At 46.8% G+C, this 27,177-nt stretch overlaps 1 protein-coding gene across 4 annotated transcripts in view; it reads left to right on the forward strand.

The window, feature by feature from the left end:
* The window catches only part of CLUH (CLUH binding protein of NUMT mRNA), a 398,416-nt gene that overhangs the window by 250,142 nt on the left and 121,097 nt on the right, over positions 1-27,177 (forward strand). For all 4 annotated transcript variants that reach the window (XM_085649931.1, XM_085649930.1, XM_085649928.1 and 1 more), the window contains exons 12-15: positions 597-701; positions 6,001-6,101; positions 21,373-21,525; positions 21,635-21,697. In XM_085649931.1, the coding sequence (XP_085506057.1) occupies positions 597-701; positions 6,001-6,101; positions 21,373-21,525; positions 21,635-21,697 (422 nt within the window). The remainder of the gene's footprint in view (positions 1-596; positions 702-6,000; positions 6,102-21,372; positions 21,526-21,634; positions 21,698-27,177) is intronic.

Raw genomic sequence — 27,177 nt, forward strand, 5'->3', positions numbered from 1 at the left:
GCGGTCAGGCAGTTTCAAAGGCGGCCATTGTAAGATGGATTGTAAGATGCATTCAAACCTGTTTCTCTAAGTCAGAGAGCTCTCTCGTACCTTCTAGACCCCACACTACACATAAGTAGGGGCTACTATGGAATTCATGGGAACATCATCTTAACAGCCATATGTAAGACAGCAACATGGTCACCACTGCACATTCACAAAACATTACTGTCTGGACATATTAGTGTACCAACAAAACAAACCGTAAATGTGCTTTACTAAATGAAATGTTTACTGGATTAAAAATTGTCAATAATGTACCTATTTATGATTTATTCTGGTACCTTATAAAATGATTTCAAAAATAAGTTTTTGTTCATGTGCGCATGCTTCTGTGGGCTGTGAGATATATATATATATATAGATATATATATCATGTCACTCTTTTGATCTTGTTGCTTTCCTTAAGCATGAACACCTTCTGCATGTCTGTTAACCACCATTTTATCCTCCCTTATTGATTTCTGCTTCCAACTAAAGTCCTGTATATTGTTTACTTTAACAAAGTACTCATGGGGTTTGTTTTTAAAATAAATGTTTTTCTTATTTCTTCTCAGTGGATCCCAAGAGCAGAGAGGTTATCCAGAAGGCTTGTAAAGTTGTGGGCTCCATCAGTGAAACGTCCTTCGATATCCGCTTCAACCCAGACATCTTCTCACCTGGTCTGTTCATTAATGCAGAAATCCTTTTTTGTTTGTTAAATGACTACATTTATTTTTTAAGCTCTCTTCTGGATAGCGTGCAGTAATACAGAATCGTAAGGGAAGGCGATGACAAAACCATAGTATTGATTCAAAGATATCTTTATTCAAATTATATGCAAATTCATAAAAGATTCAAAGTACAATAAAAACATATAAAATCTAAGCACTGTACAATTCGGACTAAAAATGCTTCACAGTTAAGTTAATAAAAAACCATGCAATACAGATATTTTAAAATAGAATACAATCTTAAAAATGCTACTGTGTGAGAGTTGCAAGGAGACTCAGGGATTTTACATGTAATCCCGCGACCCTTTCAATTGACTTCATAGCGTAAATTATCTAAATAAATTTATGTTTTGCGCCTACGAAGGGCTATTTTAATAAAAGTAAGAATCGTACATGTTTTATTATTTGGTACATTTTTTAAAAAGATAAGAGCCGCCTGATGGTGGACCACACCCTGTGACAGAAAAAGAGGGTGTAATAGAAATGTTCTAATATCACTATAAAAATTACAAAACCGCATTACATGTGATGTTGATTGTGTTGCCTTTCCATCACATGGGCATCTAGGTAAAATTCGGGACCACAAATCGGCTTTTGGGAAGACCACTACATGAGAATCAACTCAAACCATTATCTTGTCAGCAAAAACCTGTCATAAACACTTTTTACACCAATCAAATATTCTTGTATCCCCTGTACAACATTGTCCATGCAGTAACTGTACATTATAGGGTAAGTAATTTCCTGGAGTTCTCTACAGGTGGTCTTTTTATGCAAGATAAAGTGTTTTAATTTCAGATTTATTACATTTCAAGATGCTGTAAGGTTCTATGTAGTTTAAGTCTTCCTCTAATTCTTTTAATAAGGATCTCGTATTCAGCAACCACGGAATATTATCAGAATGTCCAAACCCAAGCAGTTCCTTATGACCTCCCTTAAAAATTTGGAACCCTCCTATGACCAAATACTATGCCACTTCTTTAAGGTATTTAGATGTATATTATCTTCAATTAATTATATGCCTAGTTCTTTGAGCACTATGAAAGTAGAGGCCGAACTAGGTTCGCCCAGGAGCCTCCGTAAAAAAGTATTTTCCTGGACCTGCAGCAGGTTACACTTTTCCCTACCCTACACCGGGGAGCCATACAAGGCTACCGACAAACATTTACTTCTTTAGAGCTTAATCATTTCTCTTAAGGGCTTATTTCCTATGAAAAGCTAAAGACTGCAGCAATAGCCCTAATAAATTTTAATTTATCAGTTTCCATATGAGATGCCCAGTCACCTTTTTGGGAGACTATGATACCCAGGTAGATAAAAGTTTTAGTTCTTCTAATTTTTGTCCCGGTACAAAAGCATCACAGGTTTCTTATTTTTCCCATAGGTCATAGTAAATGATTTCCTAGATTTAGTTTTAATTCACTATTCTCCATAAACATAAATTAGTTGTGAACCAGCCGCTGAAGGCCGTTTTGTCCGGGAGAGGAGCACCGCATCATCTGCGTATTACAGTATAGGGGCAAGATGAGCTCCCACCCACGGAATATCAGCTTTCTCATTTTACAGGAAACGGTTCACCCCATTAATTTATAGGAAAAGCAATAGGGGTGCAAGCACGCATCCCTGCCTAATCCCCTGGGTCACCAGAAACGTATCTGTGCGTTTTGTTACTACCATAACGCACAGATGATGATAAAGAGGCATATAACTGGGAGAGAAAATAGCCCGTATCCATAAGACTAGCCATTATTTGTCATGGTTCACAAGGTTGAAAGCACTTGACAGATCTGCAAAACCCAAATGAATGTGCCCCTCCTTTGCTTGCGTGTATTTTGACTTATAGTAAGATGCAAGTTAATACCCTGTTCTACAGTGCCCAACTCTTCCCTGAACCGAAATTGTGCATCAGTCAAAATCTCATTTTCTTTGGCCCAGTTATCCAGCCTAGCAAGGATCACTCTACCGATTAATTTCACTGAAGTATCTTAAAGTGATATGGGGCAATAACACCTAGCATCCCCTTTTTTAGGTCTCGCCTGACCCAGCGCATGCGCTGGTCTGGCAAGACATTTAGTAGGTGGGTTTTGAAAGTGCTACCCACATTTTTGTGCTGGCTGCAAGCTTGAGTTCACGATGGCATGCACGCGCACAGCTGTTCCCCCGCATTCCCCCTTCCCTTATCGCCCTTGCCATCTGCCTTTCCTGCGCCAGCCTTCAGCACCATCTCCGCCCCTCCCCCGCTACTGCGCGCGCATCCCTAGCGTGCTTTAGCGCGTCATCGTGATCGCGATGACTTTCGCTTTCAGAGTGATCGCGATGACTTTCGCTTTTTTACGGCCACGTGGCGTTACATTTACTGCCGCGCGGCCAATGCTTGTTCATTTAATAGCCAGACTCTAGGGTACATATGCAAGTAGTGTAACAGGCGCTTCTGGGTGTGTTTTACCGACCTCGGAAGCATACAAGGTTTCGGATGGAGTTTGAAACTATGATGTAGTTTACTCACTGATCACTGCAGCGCGACCATCGACCCAGTGAGCTATCTTTCCCTAAGAGCCTGCACGGCACGCCATACAAGCATTTTGTGGAACCACCAAGCAGTAAGTGGCCACGATCCCCTACCGAGTCTACTCCAGTGAGATCACGTTCCTCATCCTGTGCCGTGCGACTCTAGTCACTCGGTGTGCGTTATTGTGACAACGACCACAGTGCTGGAAATGCCCCTGTTCCTTCTGCCTCTGCCTCTGCCCTGGCATTGTCTTATACCGCTCGGTGCAGATCCTGATAGGGCAATTTGTGTGAGCCCGGGAGCCGAATATGCTATGTGCTGTCTGGCTCCGCCCATAGTGGCATTTCTAAGCACACAAACAGGGAATGCGTCTCTCCGCTCCTACAATTTTCCTCGCACACGTCACTACTTCCCAGTGTTACTTTCACAATACACCCACCCTTTCTTTCTCTTCAGAACACTGAAAATGCGACTGCAAACATTTCACGTTACATGTACCACCTCCACCTTTCAATGTATTTACGTTTACAAAGGAGACAGTAGGTCACTCTGTATGTGTATGATGGTAATAAGCGTTGTGTGCGTACTGTAGCCACGTGGATACTGATTCCTGCGCAATTTGTATCATGTGCTCAGTGCAACCAGACACAACTGTAAACAACGCATCGTTTATAGTTTTCCCTTAGTGCAGTCAGAATATAGACTGCACACACTGGACTATGTGTCATGCTTAGAGCACCAGACATACGCCTAAATACTGCACTGTTTGTATCTTGTTTAGTGCAGACACAAAAATACATCTAAAAATAGCGCTCTGTTTATGATATGCTCAGTGCAGAGGCAGCAAACATTTCACTAGGTGTTGCCTGTGCAGGGTTACCAGACATATGCACTGTAAAAACTGCACTATTTTATAATGTGCCTACTTTAGACACAAATAATACACACTGCAATTTGAGCATCATATGCACAATGCAGCCAGACACCCGAACATAACCTATAAATACTGCACTGCGTGTATGATGTGCTAAAGGGACATGTAGACAGCCTCCAACCAATGCATGATGTTTATCATGTACATGGTGCAACCTGACAAACACACACGCAAACTATAACACTGCATTAGTTCTATCATATGTTTGACGGTAGACACAAACTGTAAACAATGCATAAATTGCATTACGTGCTTAATTCAATCAGACACACATACATCCTGTAAAAGAATTGCCATTGGTATTATGTGCCCGGATTTGCACTGGAACAGAATATGGGCCTGGGCACCACAGAAAACAAGCATTTGCAATGCAATAGGCCTCGCACTTACGCGAGTTTAAGCTATTGCCATTGTAAATGACAATGCCTTTTATTTATGTTTTAAAAACGAAAACAAAAATAAAAGGCATTTTCATTTGCAATGTCAATAGCTCAATCTCGTGTAAATGCGAGACACTATTGCATTACAAATGCTTGTATATTATATCAGCTGAGTTTAAAAAAAAGTGTAAAATTGATGGGCAGGTGGTAACCTTTCCAACCAAGGTTTCACCCACACCCGTGGGCTTTGTCGAAAATGAATCATCATTCTTGCGCTCATTTTTGAAGCCGGTATAGCAGTCAATTTTAGCTGCCATTAAATGTGAATTTTTATAGTTAAGCAAGATGAGTTTAAGTTAGTCCAAATGATTATGGGAGCTGAGGTCTTCAATTATGCTGATAAGCAATGTTGATCAATATTGTAGCTCCAAGTAGCAAGTTATTAAAAGATGTTGGGGTGACTAAAGCTTTTATAAAACAAGCATTGGCATAGCCAATAGGTCTCGCTTTTGGGACCTTATAAGTATTTGTTATGCAGCACAATATCCTTGGTGCAACAACATCAACTGTTGCATGGCTAAACACTTATAAGGTCCCAAAAGCCAGACCTATTGGCTATGCCAATGCTTGTTTGAAAATGGGTACAATCACACTCTCTGTCCAGGTTTTTGGGAAGTAGCCATTTGCAACGGTTTTAAAGATTTGAGAGAGGATCGTAACCCATAAGGAAGGATGTGACTTAATAGCATTCACTGGGACCCCATTGGGCCCAGATGCTTTCCCTAATGCACTATTCTCTGGCACAATCAGTGCTGGTTATAGCCAGAACTTTATGACTTCCAGTGGTGTGATCTACACTGAAGAACAACTATAGACACATATATTTCATCTCATAATCTGCAATCCAAATTGTAGAACGTTTCCATAGTCACTTGTCACTAGTTTGCAAGGAGGCAGGCGAATCAATTCTATTGATTGTGCTTTTTCTGACACTATTGAGGAGTAGAATCCTGGGATTATTGACGAAGCCAGTGACAAGATGTTGCTTCAACATCCTGTCCTGATATCCACTTTTATCTGGCTGCTAGACTATAGTAACACTGTGTTTTATTTCATGTCCTTGTTTCAAGGGAAACCCTTAGGAAAATAAAGTTCTTATGACTTTTGCCTCTGGGATAACCCAGAGCTCCTCTATTTCGCAGGACAGCATGTCAGAGAAGATTTGTGTAAGACATGAAATAACTAAAACGCAGTAACTTAGCATATGACTCCTCCCTCTATGGGAGTAGATATCATCTCAGGGATGTTAATAAGTTTGGTGGTTAAGTGATTGTGATAAGTGTGCTGAGGGGCAGGGGCCTTTTATCCCAAATGCCAAGATTCTTCTTGCTAGTGGTGATCAGTTTTCATCTTTCCCTTCTCTAGGAGTCCGGTTCCCTGAATCCATCCTTGAGGAGGTGCATGATCAGGAGCTACTGTTAAAGGATGCTGCTGCCTTCTTGCTTTCTAGTCAGATTCCATGTTTGGTAAGAAATGTATTATCCTTGTCCATGCTGAACATGCATTACTGATAATGTTCCATTGCTTAGCATGGGTCTCATTCATAATTAAAACTATTGAGTTGTTTGGTCCTTTGTTTCTTCCCAAGGTTAGGGTACATATACTCTACCAGTAAGGGCCTCACAGTTTGTGGCCAATGGGCCATGCCAAGTGCATCACCTCTTTTGGTTTTTTTGCTCCTCTGGCTGGGGTATTCCATACAGACAACCACATCAGCCTCAGCCTTTGTTGTGGAAGAGGTATAGCACCCATCGGTCCTGCGGCCAGTCAGTCTACTGCTCCGCATCCCTTCTGCCTCACCTGCCAAAACCCTTTACCGTACCCGTAGCAAAGCACAGCTATCCAGTTGGAAGCAGGATCCAGTGATTTTTACTGAGTTGTCAAGGCAATAACATCGGACCAGTGGTTCTGTAGTAGGGGATCTCTGTGTATAGTCATAATCTGTGAATAGTCCCGCCCATGTGCGTGGACCCTGGAGCAATAGAAATAGTCTCTTAAGTTGTCCTCTTCTACAGTCCTGCATAGACACTTAAGAGAAAATCAAAGACAAATAATGCAGCTTGACATTAACAAGGCTACACTGGCCAGCACTTCATCCTGAAGTGACAAAAAAGATAGCCAAATAATATTTAAATTTACACATTTTGCTAAGTTTCACACCAAGAGAAACTCCCCTTCACAAAAATCCTTTGTCATGATAGAGAGGAAGGGTTGGACAGACAAGCCCCATAGGCTGCCATTATGTCTCTGGAAAAGGGATACGTGCCTTTAAGGAACCCTCTAGAGACCCTCGGTATCCCATGATGCACAGCCAAAGGCAAGTTACTTTCAGTTCTTTTTTCCGTCTCCTGCTAGCAGGACCCTGGAGCATTGAGCTCTACCTTTATTGGTATTTCTTCAATTTTTGGAGCTTTTTTGATAGTTTTAGTGTTTCATTCGACGTCTGGGGCCTTTATTTTCCATTTGCTGTCCTTTTTGGCCAGCTAAGCCACTTCCTTTTTGTCAAAATGCTAGCCCTATTTGACAAGTGCCCCGAGTGTGGCAGGAAGAAGGCCAAGTCAGACTCCCACAGGGTTTGCATACTCTGTCTTCCATCTTCTCATGTTCCTGACTCCTGTGTCATCTGCAAGTCATTCTCCAGGAGGACCCTACATGACGGGGAGAAGATTCGTCTTCAAGGCCTGGAACAGAGAAGACATCAGGATGCAGGTGGGGCCTCTGGGCATGGAGGGAACCTTTCATCTTCCACTTCCCGTGCTTTGACCTCTGGGGGGCTCCCCAGTCACGAGAAGGCCCAGAAACGACACTGGTCCCGGTCGACGTCGATGGCTACGATGTCGAAAGGTATGACGATGATATGCTCCCCGTTGACCCAGGGCTCTGGGTCTAAACGGCGTCTACGTTCGGCGTCTAGGAGAAGGACATCGAGACCTCGGACGAGGTCGACATCGAGGACATCACAGACGATGTCGACACATCATCATCGTCGATCTGAGTCCCGAAGACATTGGCGCTCGCCGTCGAGGCGACACTGCCGTTCGTCGTCAACGTCGATGCGCAGGTCACCGTCGAGAAGGATATCTTCGCCGTCGAGGAGCAAGTCGACATCGAGAGGGAAGTCGCCGTCGAGGAGCAAGTCGACGTCAAGTAGAAAGTCGACGTCAAGAAGGAAGTCGGCGTCGAGAAGAAAGTCGACGTCGGAAGGAGGTAGTCTTCGAGAAGCCTGTCACACTCTGTGGTCAGCATTTCCACATCTAGGTCAAGGCGGCACCGGCGTTCTCCATCAGGGGATACTGCCTCCAGAGCACCCTCTTCAAGGCCTGCCCGCAAGAGGAGGAGAGTGATTCGTACCTCGGACTCGGAATACTCCAGAACCTATTCAGCATCTAGGTCTCTGGAAACAGCCCAGCCTGTGGTCCCTCGTCTGTCGCCTCCACGGCCTCGGACGGTGGCGTCTCCTCCTCCTCCGCCACCACCTCCTCCGCCTCCACCACTGCCTCAGCAGCCTGTGCCGGTGATTCCGGCTGTGCCCAGAAGGCCGAGATCTCGCTCCCGGTCGGGGCATCGCTCTCGTAGCCAGCACAGATCTTCTACCAGGTCTCGACATTGTCACCGCCGTGAGAGGTCACGCTCCAGGTACACTAGGGACACGGATTCCTCTAGTGGTGGAAGATACTCACCGACTTTCAGACTCTTCTCCTACGAGGGTTTCACCGGTCGATGACATCGCCACGTTTCAAGACGTGCTGTTGAGAGGAGCGGCTAAACTGGGAATCGCACTGGCTGTGCCTGCCCCGTCCACCTCTGTCATCTTCGAGATGCTACAACGGAAGCAACTCTCTCGTCCTCTGCTTCCTCTAGTGCCCGGTTTGGAAAAACCGGCTATGGAACTGTTCCTGGCGCCTGCCTCTGTGAAGTCAGCTCCATCACGGCTTCAAAGGAAGTACAGGCCCCCGGACTCTGACCCCGCGTTCCTGCGAATGGATCCTCCTCCGGATTCGGTTATAGTGGGTGCTGAATATTGTTTGAAATGGATACAGTCTATTTTTTTTTCAGCCCTTCTCCAGCTATTTCACCAGTTCACTCACAATACCTGCTACGCGAACTCCAAGCGGAGGCCGATACCCTGTTAAGAAAAAGGGCGATAGAGCTTGTTCCTCCATCTCTGAGAAGAAAGAGTCTATACTCAAGGTTCTTTCTTTTGTGGAAAAAGGACAAATACGAGTTCTGGCCCATTCTGGATTTGCGGCAAGCAAACAAATGGATTCGCAGAGAAAAGTTCTGTATGCTGTCCCTGCACCAGATTTATCCTCAGCTGCATCGAGGAGACTGGCTCTGCACCATAGATCTGCAGGACGCATACTTCCATGCCCCCATTGCCCAGAAGCATCAGAAGTTCCTGCGTTTCCTGTTCGGCACCAACCACTATCACTATACAATACTTCCGTTCGGCCTGAAGTCTGCTCCCAGGACTTTTTCAAAATGCATGGCGGTGGTGGCAGCGCACCTGAGAGAGAACAAGGTGTTTGTTTACCCGTACCTGGACGACTGGCTTATCAAAGCATCTACGTTCCAGGAGGCGCAGCTACATCTCAACAGGACTGCTGCTCTGTTGAACCAATTGGGTCTGCACATCAACATATCCAAATCTGTCCCGACTCCTGTTCAGTGTCTGCAGTACTTGGGAGCCTCCATCAATACTCTCAAGGCAAGCGTGTGTCCTTCGGAGGAGCGACGCTTATCGATCCTTCGGAAAGCTCAGACTCTCATGTCCATTCCATCACCGACGGTGAGGACGGTGTCCTCTCTCCTGGGGTCGATGGCCTCTTGTATCTTACTTACCCCACATGCACGCCTCCACATGAGGCCGTTGCAGGAATGTCTGGAGGATCGGTGGGACCAGAGACGAGGGAGCTGAGAGGACAGGATCCAACTGTCTCCACACGCTCTATAATCCCTGAAGTGGTGGTGTTCACCGAAGAATCTCCTCAAAGGGATTCCATTCCGCAAGGAGATACCGACTCTGACCATTGTGACAGCTGCGTCTCTCCAGGGCTCGGGAGTGCATTCGGACCACCTTCAGATCCAAGGCTCGCGGTCTCAGACAGAATCCACGTATCACATCAATTTTCTGGAACTCAGTGCTGTTTATCTGGCACTGAAAGCCTTCCACCCGTCCTTTTGGACCAATTCCCTGCTTGTACAGACGGACAACACAACAACGATGTATTACCTCAACAAGCAGGGGGGCTCAAGATCGTGCACACTGTCTCTGGAAACGCAAGCAATCTGGAAATGGCTGTTGGCCAGGGGACTGACGATAACGGCGAGCCATCTGCCAGGTGTGCAGAATGCTCAGGCAGACGCTCTCAGCAGGCTCGTTCAAGAAAACCACGAGTGGGTCTTAAACGACAAGGTGTTAAGAGACCTCTTCGCAAGATGGGGCACTCCAGACATCGATCTGTTCGCCACCGCAGAAAACAGCAAATGCCGAGACTTCGCCTCCAGGTTTTACCAACTGGGGACGCTGGGGAATGCACTGTGGATCAACTGGTCGAACAGCTTTCTCTATGCTTTTCCACCCATTCCTCTGATCCCGACAGTGTTGATCAAGCTGTCCCAGTCACGGGCCAGAATGATCCTCATTGCTCCGGATTGGCCTCGGCAGTGGTGGTTCACCGACCTACTACACCGGTCTCTCCTGCCGCGTCTTCGGCTGCTATGTCGGCCAGCCCTTCTCACGAAGTTCGGAGGGCAGATGGTGCATCCCAGCCTCTCGTCGTTGAGTTTGGCAGCATAGCTTCTGAACTACTGCAGTATGGACATTTTAAATCTTACAGAGAGCTGCATGGAGATTCTAAAAGAGGCAAAGAGACCGTCAACGAGGACTTCCTACGCATACAAATGGAAGAGATTCTGCATTTGGTGCGCCTATAAAGATGCTGATCCTACATTCTGCAAGGAGGATGTCATCCTTCCGTACTTAATGCATTTGGCTCAATCTGGCCTTAATTTTCATTCTATTAAGGTTCACCTCGCAGCTTTAACTTCGTATAGGAAATGCCCTTCACAAACTTCCTTTTTCCAAATCCCTGTCATCAAAGATTTTCTGGAAGGTCTGAAGAAGGTGTTTCCTCACATTAGGCGTACTTCGCCTCCGTGGGAGCTTAATGTGGTTCTGTCTAGATTGATGAAGGAGCCTTTTGAGCCTATTCATAAGGCTTCTTTACAGCATTTATCCACGAAGGCAGCTTTCCTTGTAGCTATAACATCGGCTCGCAGGGTGAGTGAGATCCAGGCCCTGTGTTGCCAAGAGCCCTATACTGTGTTTCATGCATCTAAGGTTGTCATGAGGACTCACCCGAAGTTTCTACCTAAGGTGATATCTGATTTCCATGTCATTCAAACAATCACTTTACCAACGTTTTTTCCACATCCTTCCTCTCCGGCGGAGAGGTCACTTCATGAGACGGGTGAGACGGGTATTAAAATTCTACTTAGATAAGACCAAGGAGATTCGTAGATCGGATCAGTTATTTGTTAATTATGGTTCGGTCAGGACTGGTCTTGCCACCTCTAAACAGTCCATTTCTAGGTGTATTGTGTCCTGTATCCAATTGTGTTACCAGAAAGCTATCAAGACTAGGGGGTAAGCCTAAGGCTCACTCCACCAGGGGCAAAGCGACTACTGCGGCTTTGCTGCGTAATGTTCCCATTGCAGACCTCTGTAGGGCTGCCACTTGGAAGGTCGTCCATACCTTTGCTAAGCATTACTGCTTGGACTCTGATGCCAGGGCAGATGCGCAGGTTGGGCGGCTTCGCTGAGGAATTTATTTGCACAGTAGTGATTCTATATGTTTCGTCCACCGCTGGGTTTGGATTGTTTGGGATGCGCTTGCCATTCTATTCACAGGTTATGACTATACACAGAGATCCCCTACTACAGAAGGAATAGTTTCTTACCTGTAACTCCAGTTCTGTAGTAGGGTTTTCTCTGTTATAGTCATAAGCGACCCGCCCTCCTTCCCGGTGGATGAAACGACGACATCATGAATGCTACAGGCCTGGCTTTATACACCTTCAAAAAGAACTGAAAGTAACTTGCCTTTGGCTGTGCATCATGGGATACCGAGGGTCTCTAGAGGGTTCCTTAAAGGCACGGTATCCCTTTTCCAGACACATAATGGCAGCCTATGGGGCTTGTCTGTCCAACCCTTCCTCTCTATCATGACAAAGGATTTTTGTGAAGGGGAGTTTCTCTTGGTGTGAAACTTAGCGAAATGTGTAAATTTAAATTTATTTGGCTATCTTTTTTGTCACTTCAGGATGAAGTGCTTGCCAGTGTAGACTTGTTAATGTCAGGCTGCATTATTTGTCTTTGATTTTCTCTTAAGTGTCTATGCAGGACTGCAGAAGAGGACAACTTAAGAGACTATTTCTATTGCTCTGGCGTCCACGCACATGGGCAGGACTATTTACAGATTATGACTATAACAGAGATACCCCTACTACAGAACTGGAGTTACAGGTAAGAAACTACTCCTTTCTGCAGATTGTCCATAGGTGAGACCTACTGTTCCTGGCCTCTCCACTACACCTTCCACCATCTGTAGAATGACTGACGGAGGTCCATTTGTCCATTTTATAGCCGGAAGTGCAAATCCTTTTGGCCAAAGGGACGATCGAGAGGGTGCCCCGATCGGCAGTGGGTAGTGGTTGTTACGCCTACTGCTTCCTCTTGCCAAAGAAGTTCAGTGGTCTTTGTCCTTTTTAGACCTGTGCCCTCACAACACTTTCTTCCAGAAGGATACATTTAAGATGCTTGCCTTGGCCTGGTCTTGTCAGCCCTTAACCCTGGAGACTGGATGGTGGTGGTTGACCTTCAGGATGCTCATTTCCAAATTCCTTTCCTGCTGTCCTATCGGCACTGAGGTTTGTGTTGAGGTAGGAGTATTTTCAGTTTGCTGTGCTCCCCTTTGGTCTCACCAGCCCCCCTCAGGTGTTCACGAAATTTAAGGCAGTGGTTGCAGCACATCTTCAGAGGTTAAGAGGGCACTCTACACCTACCTCGACCAAGGGCTGCTGAAGGTGGGCTCATGTATCATGCAGTGGTCACCCACCTCCAGATTCTGGCAAACCTCTTACCTCAACATGCCAAAGTCACACCTGACTCCTTCTCAAATGCTTCCTTTCACTAGAGCAATTTTGGACATGGTCCTGGTTCTCTATCAAGCTTTTGGAGCTGAGGACCATCCGCTTCACGTTGAGAGCCTTCCTTCCTTCCATCAATGAGAGGCTGGTGCAGGTGTATATGGACAACATCACCGCAATGTGGTACTGCAACAAGCTGGGCAGTGTGGGGTCGCGGACCCTGTGCCTGCAGGCGATCGCCTCTGAAAATGGGTAGACCATCAAGGACTCTTCCTGGTGGTGAGCCAGTTAGCAGGATCTTTGATTGCCAGGACAGACAAATTCAGTCATCAGCACCTAGCGGATCACAAGTGGGAGTTACATCTAGAAGTAGCACAAGCTCTTTCCAGTACCTTGGACATTGATGCCGGCACAGTTATTACCAGTACTAGAGGAGGATCCACACCAATTTTGGTATCTGACTCAGAGCTAAATTTGTCTCAACCAAGGCCACATCTATGGCAAATCTAATACTGAATCCCTCTGACTCAGACACTATGCCATTACCTCGCAGTTGCACTACAACCAACTTTTTGGCCCAGACTCTGACCAGAGTCAACCACATGGATACGACAGTGGTTGTGATGGGGAAAAGTTTGGTCCTCTCTAGGATGACAATTACTCATACATAGATCCACAAGATATCACTGGGCTGTTTACCCTCCTAGACCAGCAACTGAGGAAAGTACGTCCTTTGCAACAGTTATTAGGAGTGCTGCTGATGTCCAGTTTTCTTACTGAGGTCCTTCAGTCTGACCAGGTAACGACTGAACCTCTTCTACTCTTCAATGAGTTCTTCACCAATACGTTCTTGGGCCCAGAAGTTGGGTCGCCTATGGTAGTCTAAGGCCCTCCGGTCAATCGCCATGCCACACGCTGCCATAGACCACCATAGGCCTGCGTCCTATCTTAGACCTCAGGGACGTCAACCGCTGCTTCCAGGAGAAGTTCAAAATGTTGACATTGGCTCAGGTCCTTTCTGCCCTCAACCCTGGAGACTGGATGGAATTGCAGGGCGCTTATTTTCACATCCCCGTCCTGCCGGCCCTCAGGCATTACCTACGGTTCACGGTAGGCAACAAGCATTTTCAGTTTACCTTGCTCCCCTTTGGCCTTACCAGCACCCCTTGGGTATTCACAAAAGTGATAGGGGTGGTCGCAGCTCATCTGCGCAGATCAGGAGTTCCAGTCTTCCCCAATCTCGACAACTAGCTGTTAAAATAGTTTCCCACCTCCAGACTATGGCGGACCTCCTGCACTCGCTGGGGTTCACTGTCAACGTCCCGAAGACACACCTGACTCCATCTTAGAAGCTCCTTTTCATCGTAGCAGTCCTGGATACAGCGCAGTTTCGGGCCTATCCTCCCGAGCAGCGAGTTCGTGATATTTGGGCTATGATACCAATGTTTCAGCCTCTATCCCGGGTTTCAAAGAGAATGACCCTGAGGCTGCTGGGCCCCGCGGCCTCCTGCATCCTGCTGGTGGGCTATGCCAGGTGGCATATGCGGGCTCTGCAGTGGGACCTGAAGTTCCAGTGGTCACAGCATCAGGGGAATCTTTCCGATGTCATCCAGATCTCGGAGGGCACTGCACACCAATTGCAGTGGTGGCTAATGAACCAGAATTGGGTCGTCACCAGATCCCTTTCCCTTCCCTAACCAGAGTTCACAGTGGTGACAGATGCATCACTTCTGTGATGGGGCGGCCACATGGGCGAGGCGGACAGAGGCCTCTGGTCTCCGGCGGAGTCCGGGCTCACCATCAACCTGTTGGAGCTCCAGTCTTGCACTGAAATGCATTCCTTCCTTCTGTCAAAGGGAGAGTAGTGCAGGTGTTCACGGACAACACCACCGCCATGTGGTACTGCAACACACAGAGCGGGGCGGGGTCGTGGACCCTATGTCAAGAGGCTCTCCGCCTCTGGACGTGGCTGGAACATCAGGGCATGTCCCTGGTGGTTCAACACCTGGCAGGTTCCCTGAACGCCAGGGCGGTCGAACTCTGCCTCCGGCGCATGATGGATCAAGAATGGCCTCTTCAGTCGGAGGTGGTGCAAGGTCTCTTTCAGCAGTGGGGAGAGCCTTGGGTAGATCTGTTCGCCACCGAAGAGAACGCGCAGTGTCAGCAGTTCTGCGCATTGGAATTTCCTAGGCGGCACTTGCTCGGCACCGCTTTTCGTCGCAAGTGGAATTGCGGTCTTCTGTATGCCTTTCCTCCTATACCACTACTGCGCAGAGTGCTGCAGAAGAGCAAGCAGTCTGGTATCCTGAACTCTTGAACATGGCCATCGATCCTCCGATCAGACTGCCTCTTCGGGAGGATCTTCTGTCGCAGCAGCAGGGGACAGTCCTCCACCCGAACCTGTCCAGCCTCCACCTCCTTGCGTGGAGCTTGAGCGGCGACAGTGACACCTTTTGACCTTCCTCCCGAAGTCTGTAATGTCATCTTGGCAGCCAGGCGTCCCTCCACAAAAACAGTATACACCTGTACTTGGAACAAATTTGTGGCATGCTGCATAGCAAAGGCTATGGATCCCCTTTCTGCCCCTCTTTCAGAGGTTCTCCTCTTCATTCTTTCTTTGGCTCAGCAGGGCTCTGCTGTGCGCACCCTTAAAGGCTATCTATCAACCATTTCGGCCTTTCTCTGCCTTCCTGATCAAACTTCTCTTTTCAAGTCTCCTATTGTAAATAGATTTCTTAAGGGCATTACTCACCTCTTTCCTCCTATTCCTTTCGTAATGCCCCAGTTGGACTTGAATTTAGTCTTAACCTATCTTATGCGTGCTCCTTTCGAGTCACTACATAATTGTCCTCTCAGACTCTTGACCTTGAAGACTGCTTTTCTGGTTGCCATCACCTCTGCTCGCAGGGAGAGTGAGCTTCAGGCTCTTTCTTCTAAACCTCATTTCCTTGCTGTTCATCCGGACAAGGTTGTCCTTCGACCCGACCTTCTTTTCTTCCCAAAGACAGGCCAACACTTTGCCCACCTTCTTACTGCCCCGGCATCCTTCTAAAGAGGAGGAGAGGCACCAGCGTCTGGATCCACAACGTGCGCTATCTTTTTATCTGGATCGCACAAAACAATTCCGGGTGGATGATCAGCTCTTTTTTGGCTATGTGGGTGCCAAGAAAGGTCGGGCCGTACAAAAAAGAACCATCTATCGATGGGTCGTTCTTTACATTAAAATCTGTCATGCCTCGCAAAAAAAGAGCCTCCAGTAGGGTTGTGCCCCCATTCCACCAGGGCTACGGCAGCCACTACTGCTTTGGGACGTGGCGTCCCCCTCAATGTCCTCTTGCCAGGTGGCGGCATGGGCATCATTTCACACGTTCACTAAAAATTGCTGCTTAGATAGCCAAGTCCAGAGAGACGGCTTCTTTGGCTGTTCAGTTCTCCAGGACTTTCCGGTGTGAACTTGGTTCGCAGAAACACCTCCGGGGTTGGTATTGCTGGAGTATCTATTCTAAGGTAAGGAATCTATAACTAATAGTCTCTTTCAGATGAACAAGTTACTTACCTTCGGTAACTATATATCTGTAAGAGACACATATTAGTTATAGATTACTTACCGCCCCACCCATCCTCCCCGTTCTGCGAACTGACTTCTAGAGTAAGGGACTCCCTTTCGAGGCATGATGGATTGAGGTAGGAACTTAAAGCTCCGCCCACTCTTCCCACATTTTTCATTGGCTTGTATCATTGTCCACTGTAAACTGTGGCTGTTCATTAGTCAAAAGGCTTAGTAGTCCGTTCTTAGTACCACCTTGCCTCATTTTGTGATCTCCTATGGTGACACCGCTGTTACGTGTTGTTTCTCGGTAGGCTTTAATTACAGCCTCCGAGCGCTATTCTGTTTTAAAAACACACATAAATAAAAGGCATTGTCATGTACAATGCCAATTGCTCAAACTCTCATAAATGCGAGACCTATTGCATTGCACATGCTTGTTTAACTCTACATCCAATTCCTGAGCGTTAGGTGGTGCTGGCGTCCACCATCAAATTGAATCCGAACGACTTTCCGAATACTCCTCTTGACAGAGAGTCCAAATGTATGTAAGCAAATTGCAAGAGAATGTTTTCGCTGCGCATCCTTGCGTTGAAGTCAGTCAAGCCAGCTGCCTCCTATGACATTACACATAGGACTCTGGGACCTAGAAGGTGATATATTTCTGTCAGTCCCAGAAGACTTACAAGCTTCCTTGACCTACACCATTCAGGATGGCCAGGATGCGGCTAAGTTCCTCATCTGCTCGAGCTTCGATCCACTCGCAAACAGGAAAGAGAATGGAAGAAAAACAGAACTCCCAGGGATCTATTAATACAGAAGTCCCTCCACTCAACATGCAGGCAGTTGATCCTATCAGCCAGAGCAAAGTACTGTGCCAACACCCTCAAAGGCACCAAAAGAAGCAGAATGCTATTGAAGAAAATCAAGCGCTGCTTCATCCCACTGCCAGACCCACCTATCTCTCACTCCACAGAAATGTTCAATGCCTTCAATTTATTTTCATGAAAATTGCAGATCATCCGACAGCACATCAACAACAACACCAAACCTCCTTATTTCTACCACCCACCCCTTCCAATAGAATTCTGCAGTGGTCAGCCTTCAAAGCCCTATCCTTCCAAGATCAATAGGGTGGGTGAGCTTTACATCCAACATGTGAGTTCTTAAAATTGTCCAAGTAGTTTACTCCTGCCATTCATTTTTATTCCGCCACACCTGCCACCTATATTGGAGCAGCTTTCTTAGGACCCTTGAGTCTATTTAGCGCCAGGAGGTGCAGGCCCTTTTAACCAAAGGACTTATAGAGAGGGTACTTGCCTTGGAATTGGAGACTCCGTCAATCAATCAGGCAAGTGTTAAGCGCACTACTCACCCGTGAGGGTCTCAAGGTGCTGGAGGGCGGTGTGGGGGGAGCAGCTCCGGTCAGTCGAAGAGCCAGGTCTTGAGGGTCTTCCTGAATATGTGCAGAGTGGGAGCTCGTCTGATGATGGTCGTAAGCTCGATCCAGGTCTTGGCCGCGATGTAGGAGAAGGTTCTTCCACCTGTTTGTGCTCTGCGGCTACGTGGAGGTTCGGCGAGGTCGGCCGATCGGAGGTTCCTCTTGGGTACGTGGAAGGAGATTCTGTCGTGGAGGTATTGGGGTCCGGTGTTGTGGAGGCATTTGTAGGCTTGGGTGAGTATCTTGAAAGTTACTCTTTTCTCGACGGGGAGCCAGTGGAGGTCGCGTAGGTGCTGGGTGATGTGTATGTGTCGGGGTAGGCCGAGGATGAGTCTGGCTGAGGTGTTCTGTATGGTCTGGAGTTTGCGCAGCAGAGACTTGTTGATCCCGGCGTAGAGGGCGTATCCGTAGTCCAGTCTGCTGGTTATGAGTGTGTGGGTGACGTTCTTCCTTGATTTGGGGGGATCCATTTCAAGGTCTTTCGGAGGATGCAGAGGGTGTTTAAGCAGGTGGAGGTAACAGGGTTGACCTGGCGGCTCATGGAGAGGGAGGAGTCAAGTACGATGACGAGGTTTCGGGCGTGGTCCGTGGGGGTAGGGTGGCTGCCGATGGTGGTGGGCCAACAGGAGCTGTCCCATGCAGAGGAGGAGGGTACAAGGACCTCTGTCTTTTCCGAGTTGAGCTTCAGGCAGCTGCTGCTCATCCAGGATGCGATGTCTTTCACAATGTACAATGCTACTGTGGGACACGGACTGATGGATGGGAGGACAGACAGATAGAACACTGCTTAGCATGAATTTGGCAGGCCGAAGATGCAGGAAGCTATTGTAGCGGCCTGGTGTTTGTGTCACACAGTATAGCTCCTAGATGCAGCGAGAGCATCTAATAGCAGAGATGACGCTCGTGAGTAGTGCGGTGAAGTCACTTCCTGGTGCCTGGTCATGACGTAACTGACGAGGGAGGACGTTAAGTATTTAACTGTATTACTGGGGAGATGCCGCACAATTCTCCATTGAAGCGGGTCCATGGGAAGGATCTTTGGACCCCTGGCCTTCCATAAATTACGTACGATGGCTCCCTGGAGGCGCAGGAGCTGCAAGATTATCTGAAATGTATAAATAGTGCTCGATGCTGAAGCTTGTACATCCTATACATAGAAGGCTCTTGGTGGGGTTCTTGGGGCAAAGAAGGTCAAGGTGGTGGACAAACGGACCATCTCACGATGTATAGTTCCTCTGTATTAAGATATGCCATGGATTGGTGTAAAAGCATCCTGATGGTCTGAGAGCTCATTCCACCAGAGCTAAAGCAGCTAGCACTGGGCTGGCACAGTCTGGTCAATCAGGATGAGCATTTAGCCCATTTGTTCTTGCAAGAGTTTTTAATCTGTGCCATTCCATTGACCCACCACCAAGGTGAGGAACCTTTGGGTAGAAGTATCCTTCAGAAGAAAGAGTTACTTACTTTTGGTAGCACTGTTTTCAGTGGATACTCTAACTGCAGGTGCCTCACTGCCCTCCCACCTACAGTTCTGTGGAATGGTCTCCTTTTCAAACAAGGTCCCAATTTAGGAATCTGCACATTGTTCCTTCCAGTCTGCTTATGGGCTTCTTCATGCCTGAGGGCACATAAAAGCTTCCGAATGAAACTCACGTCAGGGTGCATGGCCAGCGCTTCTATGCGGCTCCACTCATCGCTTCCAAAGTGGAACAAATTCAGGACAGTCGGGCAGCACCTGGGGTGGCTCCTCCCCTAAGGCAGAAGAGAGTCGCCCTAGTGCCTTTCTGCAGGGCAAACAAGGAAAAATAAAATGATAACACAATGGTGTTATCATTTTATTTTTCTGTACTGAGGCAGTTTTGTAGGGCGGGGCTAGGCTGCTCAGGGGAAGGAGTGGTGGCACACTCCTAAGTGCTGGGGCTGGCCAAACATTCCTGCGCACTTTGCATGTTCTCCACCCAGGCTGAATTACAGCCTGGGTGGAGAACATGCAAGGGCTCCCATTCCCAATCCGAGCGCCGAACCACGGTACTCAGACCAATCACAATATTCAAAAGAAACAATTGATGGACAGAATGCTAGACAGTGCAGTCATTCACTTCCAGTCACAAGGATCTGGGTTAAATCCATCATTCTTTTGCTCACTTCACCATCCCAGTTTGGACCCAGCCAAATGCAAATCAGTCTTGACCCTGCTCCTTGTGGGAGCATTCGAGCCCGAACTGCCAAGCCAGGTCCTCCCTGGACTGGAAACAAGCTTCCTGGGACCGGTTTCATGGCAACACCCTTCTTCCGCCAGGCTAGCTTGAATCCAGTGGTGTAGTGAGCACGGGACCCACGTCTGGGCATACCCTTCCCATTGGGCACAGGGTCAAGACTGATTTGCATATGGTTGGGTACAAACAGGAATGGCATGGTGAGCAAAAAAATGATGGATTTAGGCTCAGATATCTGTACTGGGGTGAATATATGACATTGTTCTGCATTGTGTCCATCAATTGTTGTTTTTGCATTTGTCACCCCGAGTGGGACGGGTATGCCCAGACACGTGGGTCCTGTGATCTCCATGCCTCTGGAGTCGAGCGATCCTGTCTGATGAGGGGTGAGACCCTGAAACCGGTCCTAGGATGCTTGTTTCCAGTCCAGGAAGCACCTGGCCTGGCAGTTCGGGCTGGACTGTTCCTATTGGGCACAGGGTCAAGACTGTATGGCTTTGTTTAAACTGGAATGCATGGTGACCAAAAAAAAAGATGGATTTAGGCCCAGATCTCTGTACTGGGGTGAATGTATGGCATGTTGTGCATTCTGGCCATCAATTGTTGTTTTTGCATCAGACCAATCACAATGCTACGTTATGATTGGCTTGGGGAGGCCAGGAAGAGGGCGGAAGGGAGACGGTGGCCGGCTGGCAGGTAAGACTTCCTTATTATATTTTATTCCTCCCAGCCCCTCCCCCACCCCACCCCACTACTGCTTTGCGGGAGCAGCCGTGACTGGGCAGCACCATCTATTGGCACGTAGGATCACTACTTTTTTAATCTTTTAATCTAGTCTGGTGTCTGGGAATATGCCCAAGGTGAGGAATCTGATGTTCAAACAGCTTCCAGAAAGAGCATTATCGAACGTAAGTAACTTGTTAGATACTGTTTTGAATCTCTTTTTTTTGTTAGAATATTTGAGAAAGTTCTAGAGAAGCGTTGTCTTGAGGGCTGCAGTTTCTCTAAAAATTTAACTAGGTCCCAGATCTAGGGATTTTTGGGGTTTCCAACAAGATGGGTTATTGTTGTATTGTTTAACGTGTCTTCGTCTGTTTTATGTCCCAAACACAAACCTCATCTGAATCTGGTGATTCAATGCTTTTGAAATGTAGCAAGGGGGCAAAAATGAGCCTTCTGCATAGAAAACTGCATCACAAAAAAGATCTCTCCACTAATAAGGAATGGTGTTGTTTTTGTACCTCCTATCAGTTGCATGGCCATTGCTTGGAATGCAGACTTGTTCTTTATTATAGCCATTTGAACATGACAACAATTACATTTTGCTTTGTATGTGTTTTACATCACAAATGTTAACCATGAAATATAAAACGCTCTTGCAGGTGAAGGATTGCCTTGATCATACTGTCCTCCCTATGGATGGGTCCACCTTAGCAGAAGCAATGCACCAAAGAGGAATAAACATGCGATACCTTGGCAAAGTGCTCAGTTTCATCTCCAAGATGCCAGCCCGCACCCAGCTGGATCATGTCTATGTAAGTTGTACTGCACTTATCTGAAAAGGACTCTCTCAGTTTAAATTAACTGTGTTCTATTTTATACAATGATATTACAGTTTGTTTACTTCTTTTCTTCTTTCCACAGAAACTTGGAGTAAGTGAACTGATCACAAGGTCTGCAAAGCACATCTTTAGGAAGTATCTCCAGGTAAACCTGATTCTTGTTACGTTTGTGTTAGAAACCATGTGGTGTTTTTATCCCTCCACACAAACCCTCTCCCCCATTCCCAACCCTGCCATTATCAATGCCCGCTCCACTGCTTTCCTATTCCTCTCCCCTCCCCATGAGAGCGTGTGGGGGACATAATAATTGAAAAGGGAAAATAAAAAAACAGAAGCATTTTCAGTAGTAGATGTGATGATGGGGTACACAGGGAAGATAAGGCTACTGTGAAGATCAACCTCAGGCCAGATGAAGAGAGATGATCTTTATTGTAGAGTAAATACAGGTACCTCCAGGACAGCTTCACATCTGCAAATAACTGAATGCTCTTCAAGGCATAACATTCTAGCCTAGCAACATGCTTGACAGTCTGTTATATTCAGAACAACTCCACACATCTTCCCCCCATAATAATAAACCAACAAGAATTATATAGAAATTTCATTGACAGAATGTAACAAAACATTTGTTATCAGAAACAGGCAACTGAGCACGACATTTACAAACGTTTCCAGTGCTCCAAGCAGAGCCATCTGACAGAATAACAATGTCCTCACTTGCATAGGTCTAGAAAATTTGCTGTCTCCTTTTAAGACAATTCCTCCACGTCTTACAACCACCCAATCTCCTTCTCTCACATCAAGGTTCTTTACACCTTTTTTTGCATTGTAATACCTCGTCGCAGCCATCTGTCGTTGTGCCACATCACTCTCTACAGCAGTCCTGTCCTCCCACACACAGTCCTTATCTTTCAGCCATCCAGGAACTTCCTTGACACCAGGCTCACGACCTTTAAGAGATATAAATGGTGAAACTCCTGTCATAGAATGTGGTGTGACTCTATATGACCAGATGAGTTTTTTGTGTTCTTCAAACCATGACAATCCATTAGAAAGTGATAACTGGATATTTTCCATTATTAAACGATTTAGCCTCTCAACTAAGCCATTAGCTTGAGGCTTGAAGAGAGCAACTCTATCGTGTTTGATTCTAAATCTGCACAAAAATTCTTGCATCTCTTTTGACACCAATTGAACTCCGTTATCTGATACTAAGATTTTTGGAATTCCCTCATTCAGGAACGTCCTTTCCATGAATGCAATTACTTTTCATGTACTCACACACTCTGTGGATTCAACCACAAACCATTTAGAATGATAATCAACTAGAACCATGAGGAACTTGCTATGTGACCCAAGTTTAGTGATGGGACTCAAAAAATCAATCGCAACCTTTTCCAATGTGCATTTGGGAAATGACACACACACAAAAAGAGGTTGTCTAATTACTTTAGTCTTGGGCACAAGCATAGCACTCTTTCACTACATCTTCTATCTCACCATCCATGCCGGGCCACCAATATTACTGCCATACCCTCCTCGTAGTCATATTTCTTCCTAGATGCCCTTCATGAGCGGTATTTACAATTTTCCTCCTCAATCCCAGCGGTGGTACAATCTGACATCTTCACAATAATTTTCCATCACAAACACTAAGCTCCTCCTCCACATGGTGGAAACTCCTAAAGCCTTATAACCCACTGCAAAACATCATCACTTAACATAGCATCTTTCCATTCTTGTTTGTTAAAAGTAGCCTCTCCATTGCCACTCTGAAACACCTCTTTAATAACTTCATCCATGTCAGCTGCTTCTATAGGCATTCTTGACAGATATTCAGCTACAACATGTAAGAAAGTGGCTCTGTATATACTGGACCAAAGTAAAGTACAGTGTCCACAGTGTCCCAGAGGTTTGGCAGAGGCTAAAGTTAGATATAACCTTACTCTCTAAAGTGGTAGCTTGGTCGAGCAGTAAGGCAGTATCAGAGAGCAGTGTAAAGCATTTGTTGTACACACTCAGTCCGCATATGGTCTCACACACTCAAGAACTGAGCTCTAGGCCAATTGTTTTATATCAAAAGATATAGTTTTATTTTAGAACCAACAAGGTATAAAAATATACTTTCTCAGAATGAATTACTTTAGTTAAATACTTTTCAAATAGGCAATAGACTTTTTGATTACAGTAGCTACAGTTGTTGCAATAGGCAACACAATTTCAAACACAATGCAACATTGAGCTCAATGGGAATTTCTAGTTAAATGCAATTAATTACTTTGTAGATTACTTTACTAACCACAGGACTGGATCCTAGATTCAGTCCTGGGACATGCACTGTAAACAGTTAGGTAAAAGTGTTTTGGTTACAATAGTGATTTTGATTTTTAAGAAATATTATTGTATTTTAAAAGTTGACACAAACTTTTCTAGGTAAAATTACCAATGTTATCCTATGGAAGGAAATTCAGTTTGCAGGTAAAGTATGTTTGCGTTACTTTTGTTATCCAGTGCTGGGCTCCTAGGTTCAGCACTGGGACATCTATCTAAAACAAGCAAGTAATTACGTTTTTATCGTTGGCACGATTTTTAAAGAATATTTGTAAGTTTAAAAAATCGACACAAACTTTTTCAGCAAAAAGAAGGCAATGATATCCTATGGAAGGAAATTCAGGTTTACTGGTAAGTACGGTTAAAATTACTTTTCAGGGTCAGTACTGGGCTAAAAGATGCAGCACTGAGGTCTCTCCTGATAACAGGTGAGTAAGTCGGAATTCGTTGTTCGGCTGATTTTAGATGAATATTTTAAAGTTCCAAAACTCCACACTTTGAAGAATTTCCAAGTGAAACCAGTCAATGTTAGCCTATGGAAAAAAGTGAGTTCTCGGCTTTTAGGTAAGTACTCGACTGGCAGAGTTAAGGTTCTGGGCATAGACTCAGGGGTCTCCCAGGGTCAGGTAGGTACAGTTGGTACACCCTCAGTGGCACAGGGGCAGCCGGCTGCAGAGGGAGTTAGGCCCAATGTTATCCAATGAGAGGCAGGGGGCCTTCGGTGGGTGGCTGCTGGCAAGCAGGCCACGCGGCTGTGGGAGCTGGGCTCCTGGTCACTTGCTCAGGGCAAATGGGAAAGTAGTTTAAGACAAAGGTTGCACTGCCAGGGGCATTCGGGCGGCTGGGTGCAGGGTGCTTTTGAGCCGTTGGGCGCTCAATGTTATTCAATGGAGCTCTTGGAAAGTGAACAAAGGCTGCAGGCTCGGGGACGGAGGATCTTCTGTAGCGACCAACACTTCGAGGGGTAAGTTGGGATCTTGAAGGATAAGTAGGCACCCAGGAGCTGGGCACAGGGGGCCGTGGGGCGCCGGGTGTCTTTTGAGGTCTGGAAAATCTTAACCCCTGCTGGTCGCGGTTGGAGGGGTCCCTTGTCCTGAGGCTGCAGGCGTCGTCTGGGTCGTCGAGGAGGGTCCTTGGATTCCAGGTCAGAATCGCCGGGGGCACGTCTTCAGGGTCTTTGTTCACTCAGGCACAGGCCTGGCTCGGCGGGTGCAGAGTGGGCTGGATTTGCAGTTCCTGGCTGGCACCAGGGTTTATTGTTGTTTGAGCAGAACCACTGCTCGTGGGAGTCCCAGTCTTGGTAGAGTCACAAGGCAGTCAGGTCCTCCGGGGGTTTTTGAGGTTGCTGACCACAGAAGGAGCCGGGGATTTGCAGGCGCTGGTTCGAGGGTCGACAGGCTTGTAGGGCTGGAGCCAAGTCAGTTGGTGTCGTCGTCATCTTCTTAGCAGCTGCACAGCAGGTCTTCTTGTTTCTTGCTCTTCTTGCTTGTTTCGGTATCGGGAACTGAGGAAGGAAGGTTCAGGGTTCCCCTAAATACTAAATTTAGGGGCGTTACAGGTCGGGGAAGGGCAGGGACCAATAGGTCCCTGTTCTGGGGTGAGTACACCCCCTATCCTGCTCCTCTTGTGTGGGAGGGGGGCAGGAGCATATCTCTGACTGAGCAGGTCTCCCCATCCTTAAGATGGCCGGAGCCCGGAGTTGTGCTTCACCTCGCCTCTCCCACCTGAGGGGTGGAGTTGGCACAGGCTGACACACCCCCTTTCCTCACGTAGGGTTTCCCGCCAGAGTGGGGGTCAGAACCGGTGGGGGCCAGTTGCTGAGTACAGCAAGTGGCCTGGAGAAGCTCACAAAGGCGGCATGCCTTTGAAGCTTCCCCCTGCCCATCCTGGGGGAGGAGACCTAGCACTTTGCCCAGGATGTGCATTGTTGCAGGCCCAGGAGAGCGGGGGCTCTCCACCCAGGGGTCCAGCTACATGTCTGCTGTGTGGCAGCCTAGGCAGCCTCTCAGACAAGACGTGGATTGTAGGTTAGGTTTCAGGGGGTATCTCTAAGATGACCGCTGTAGTGCATTTTACATTAAATCCCACACTTGCATCAGTGTGGGTTTAATGTGTTGAGAAGTTTGATATCAAACTTGTCAGTCTTCAGTGTAGCCATTATGGTGCTGTGCAGTTCGTAATGACAACCTCCCAGCACCATATACTCTTAATGGCATCACTGCACTTACAGTGCCCAGGAATGGCCCTGAGTACTGTAAGGGCACAGGGCTCATGCACCTGTGCCCACACCACTGGCATAGGGCACCCAGCTAGATGGGTGGCTGATGTATCCCAGGGCGGTGGGTTTGCGGGCGTGTCACACAGGGATGTGTGCCATGTCGACTCTTTGTTTAGTTCTGTACCAGGACACTCAGCCTGCAAAGGCAGTGTGTGTGTGTCAGGGTACAGGGCCCCTAAGGGTGGCACAATAAGTGCTGTAGCCCTTAGGGGTCTTCTCTGGTCACAATGCCCTGGGTACCCTATACCAGGGGCTGATGTGGCCAGAGATGCCAATTGGGTTTAGGCTTTAGTACAGTTTTTAGGGAAGGAACACAGACCCTAGGTACCTGATTGGCAGTGACCCAGGGCACACCAAGGAAAAGTGCATCAGTTATCAGGCAAAAAGTGTGGGGGGGGAGTTACTGCAACAGAAACCCACTTCCTTACACAACATTTCTAAATCCTCTTAACATATTCGACCACAAAGTTCTATTCCAGTACTGACAGCATCCACCTGGAAATCATGGGAGTGACTTTACCCTCTAGGCATCTCCGTCCTTTAAACAAATGCACTAGAGGTTTTTGATCCGTACGAACTCTGAATGGCAAACCCCAAACAAAATACCTAAAAAACTTTATTCCCCAACAACATGCTAGGGCTTCTTTTTCAATTGCCGAATACGACAATTCTGCATCACGCAACCTTCTGGATGCAAATCCAATAATCTTTTAATTGCCATCACACACTTGAGTCAGAACTGCACCAATCCCAATGGCACTAGCATCAGTCGTAATGTAAGTCTTGTCCTTCACATTAAAGTGACCTAGAGTAGGAGCTTCTACAATACCATTCTTTATTTTGTTGAATGCACTACCACAACCATTAGTCCACTCAAATGTGACCCCCTTTTTCATCTGTATCCTCAAAGGTTCGACAATTTCTGTAAACCCCTTCATGAACAATACTCAGCTAAGCCAAGAAACGATTTCAACTAGTCCTTACAAGGAGTGGGAGCATTCTTGATGGCAGTAAGA

The sequence above is a fragment of the Triturus cristatus genome, chromosome 3_2, assembly GCF_964204655.1.
Source record: "Triturus cristatus chromosome 3_2, aTriCri1.1, whole genome shotgun sequence".
Lineage (NCBI taxonomy): Eukaryota > Metazoa > Chordata > Amphibia > Caudata > Salamandridae > Triturus > Triturus cristatus.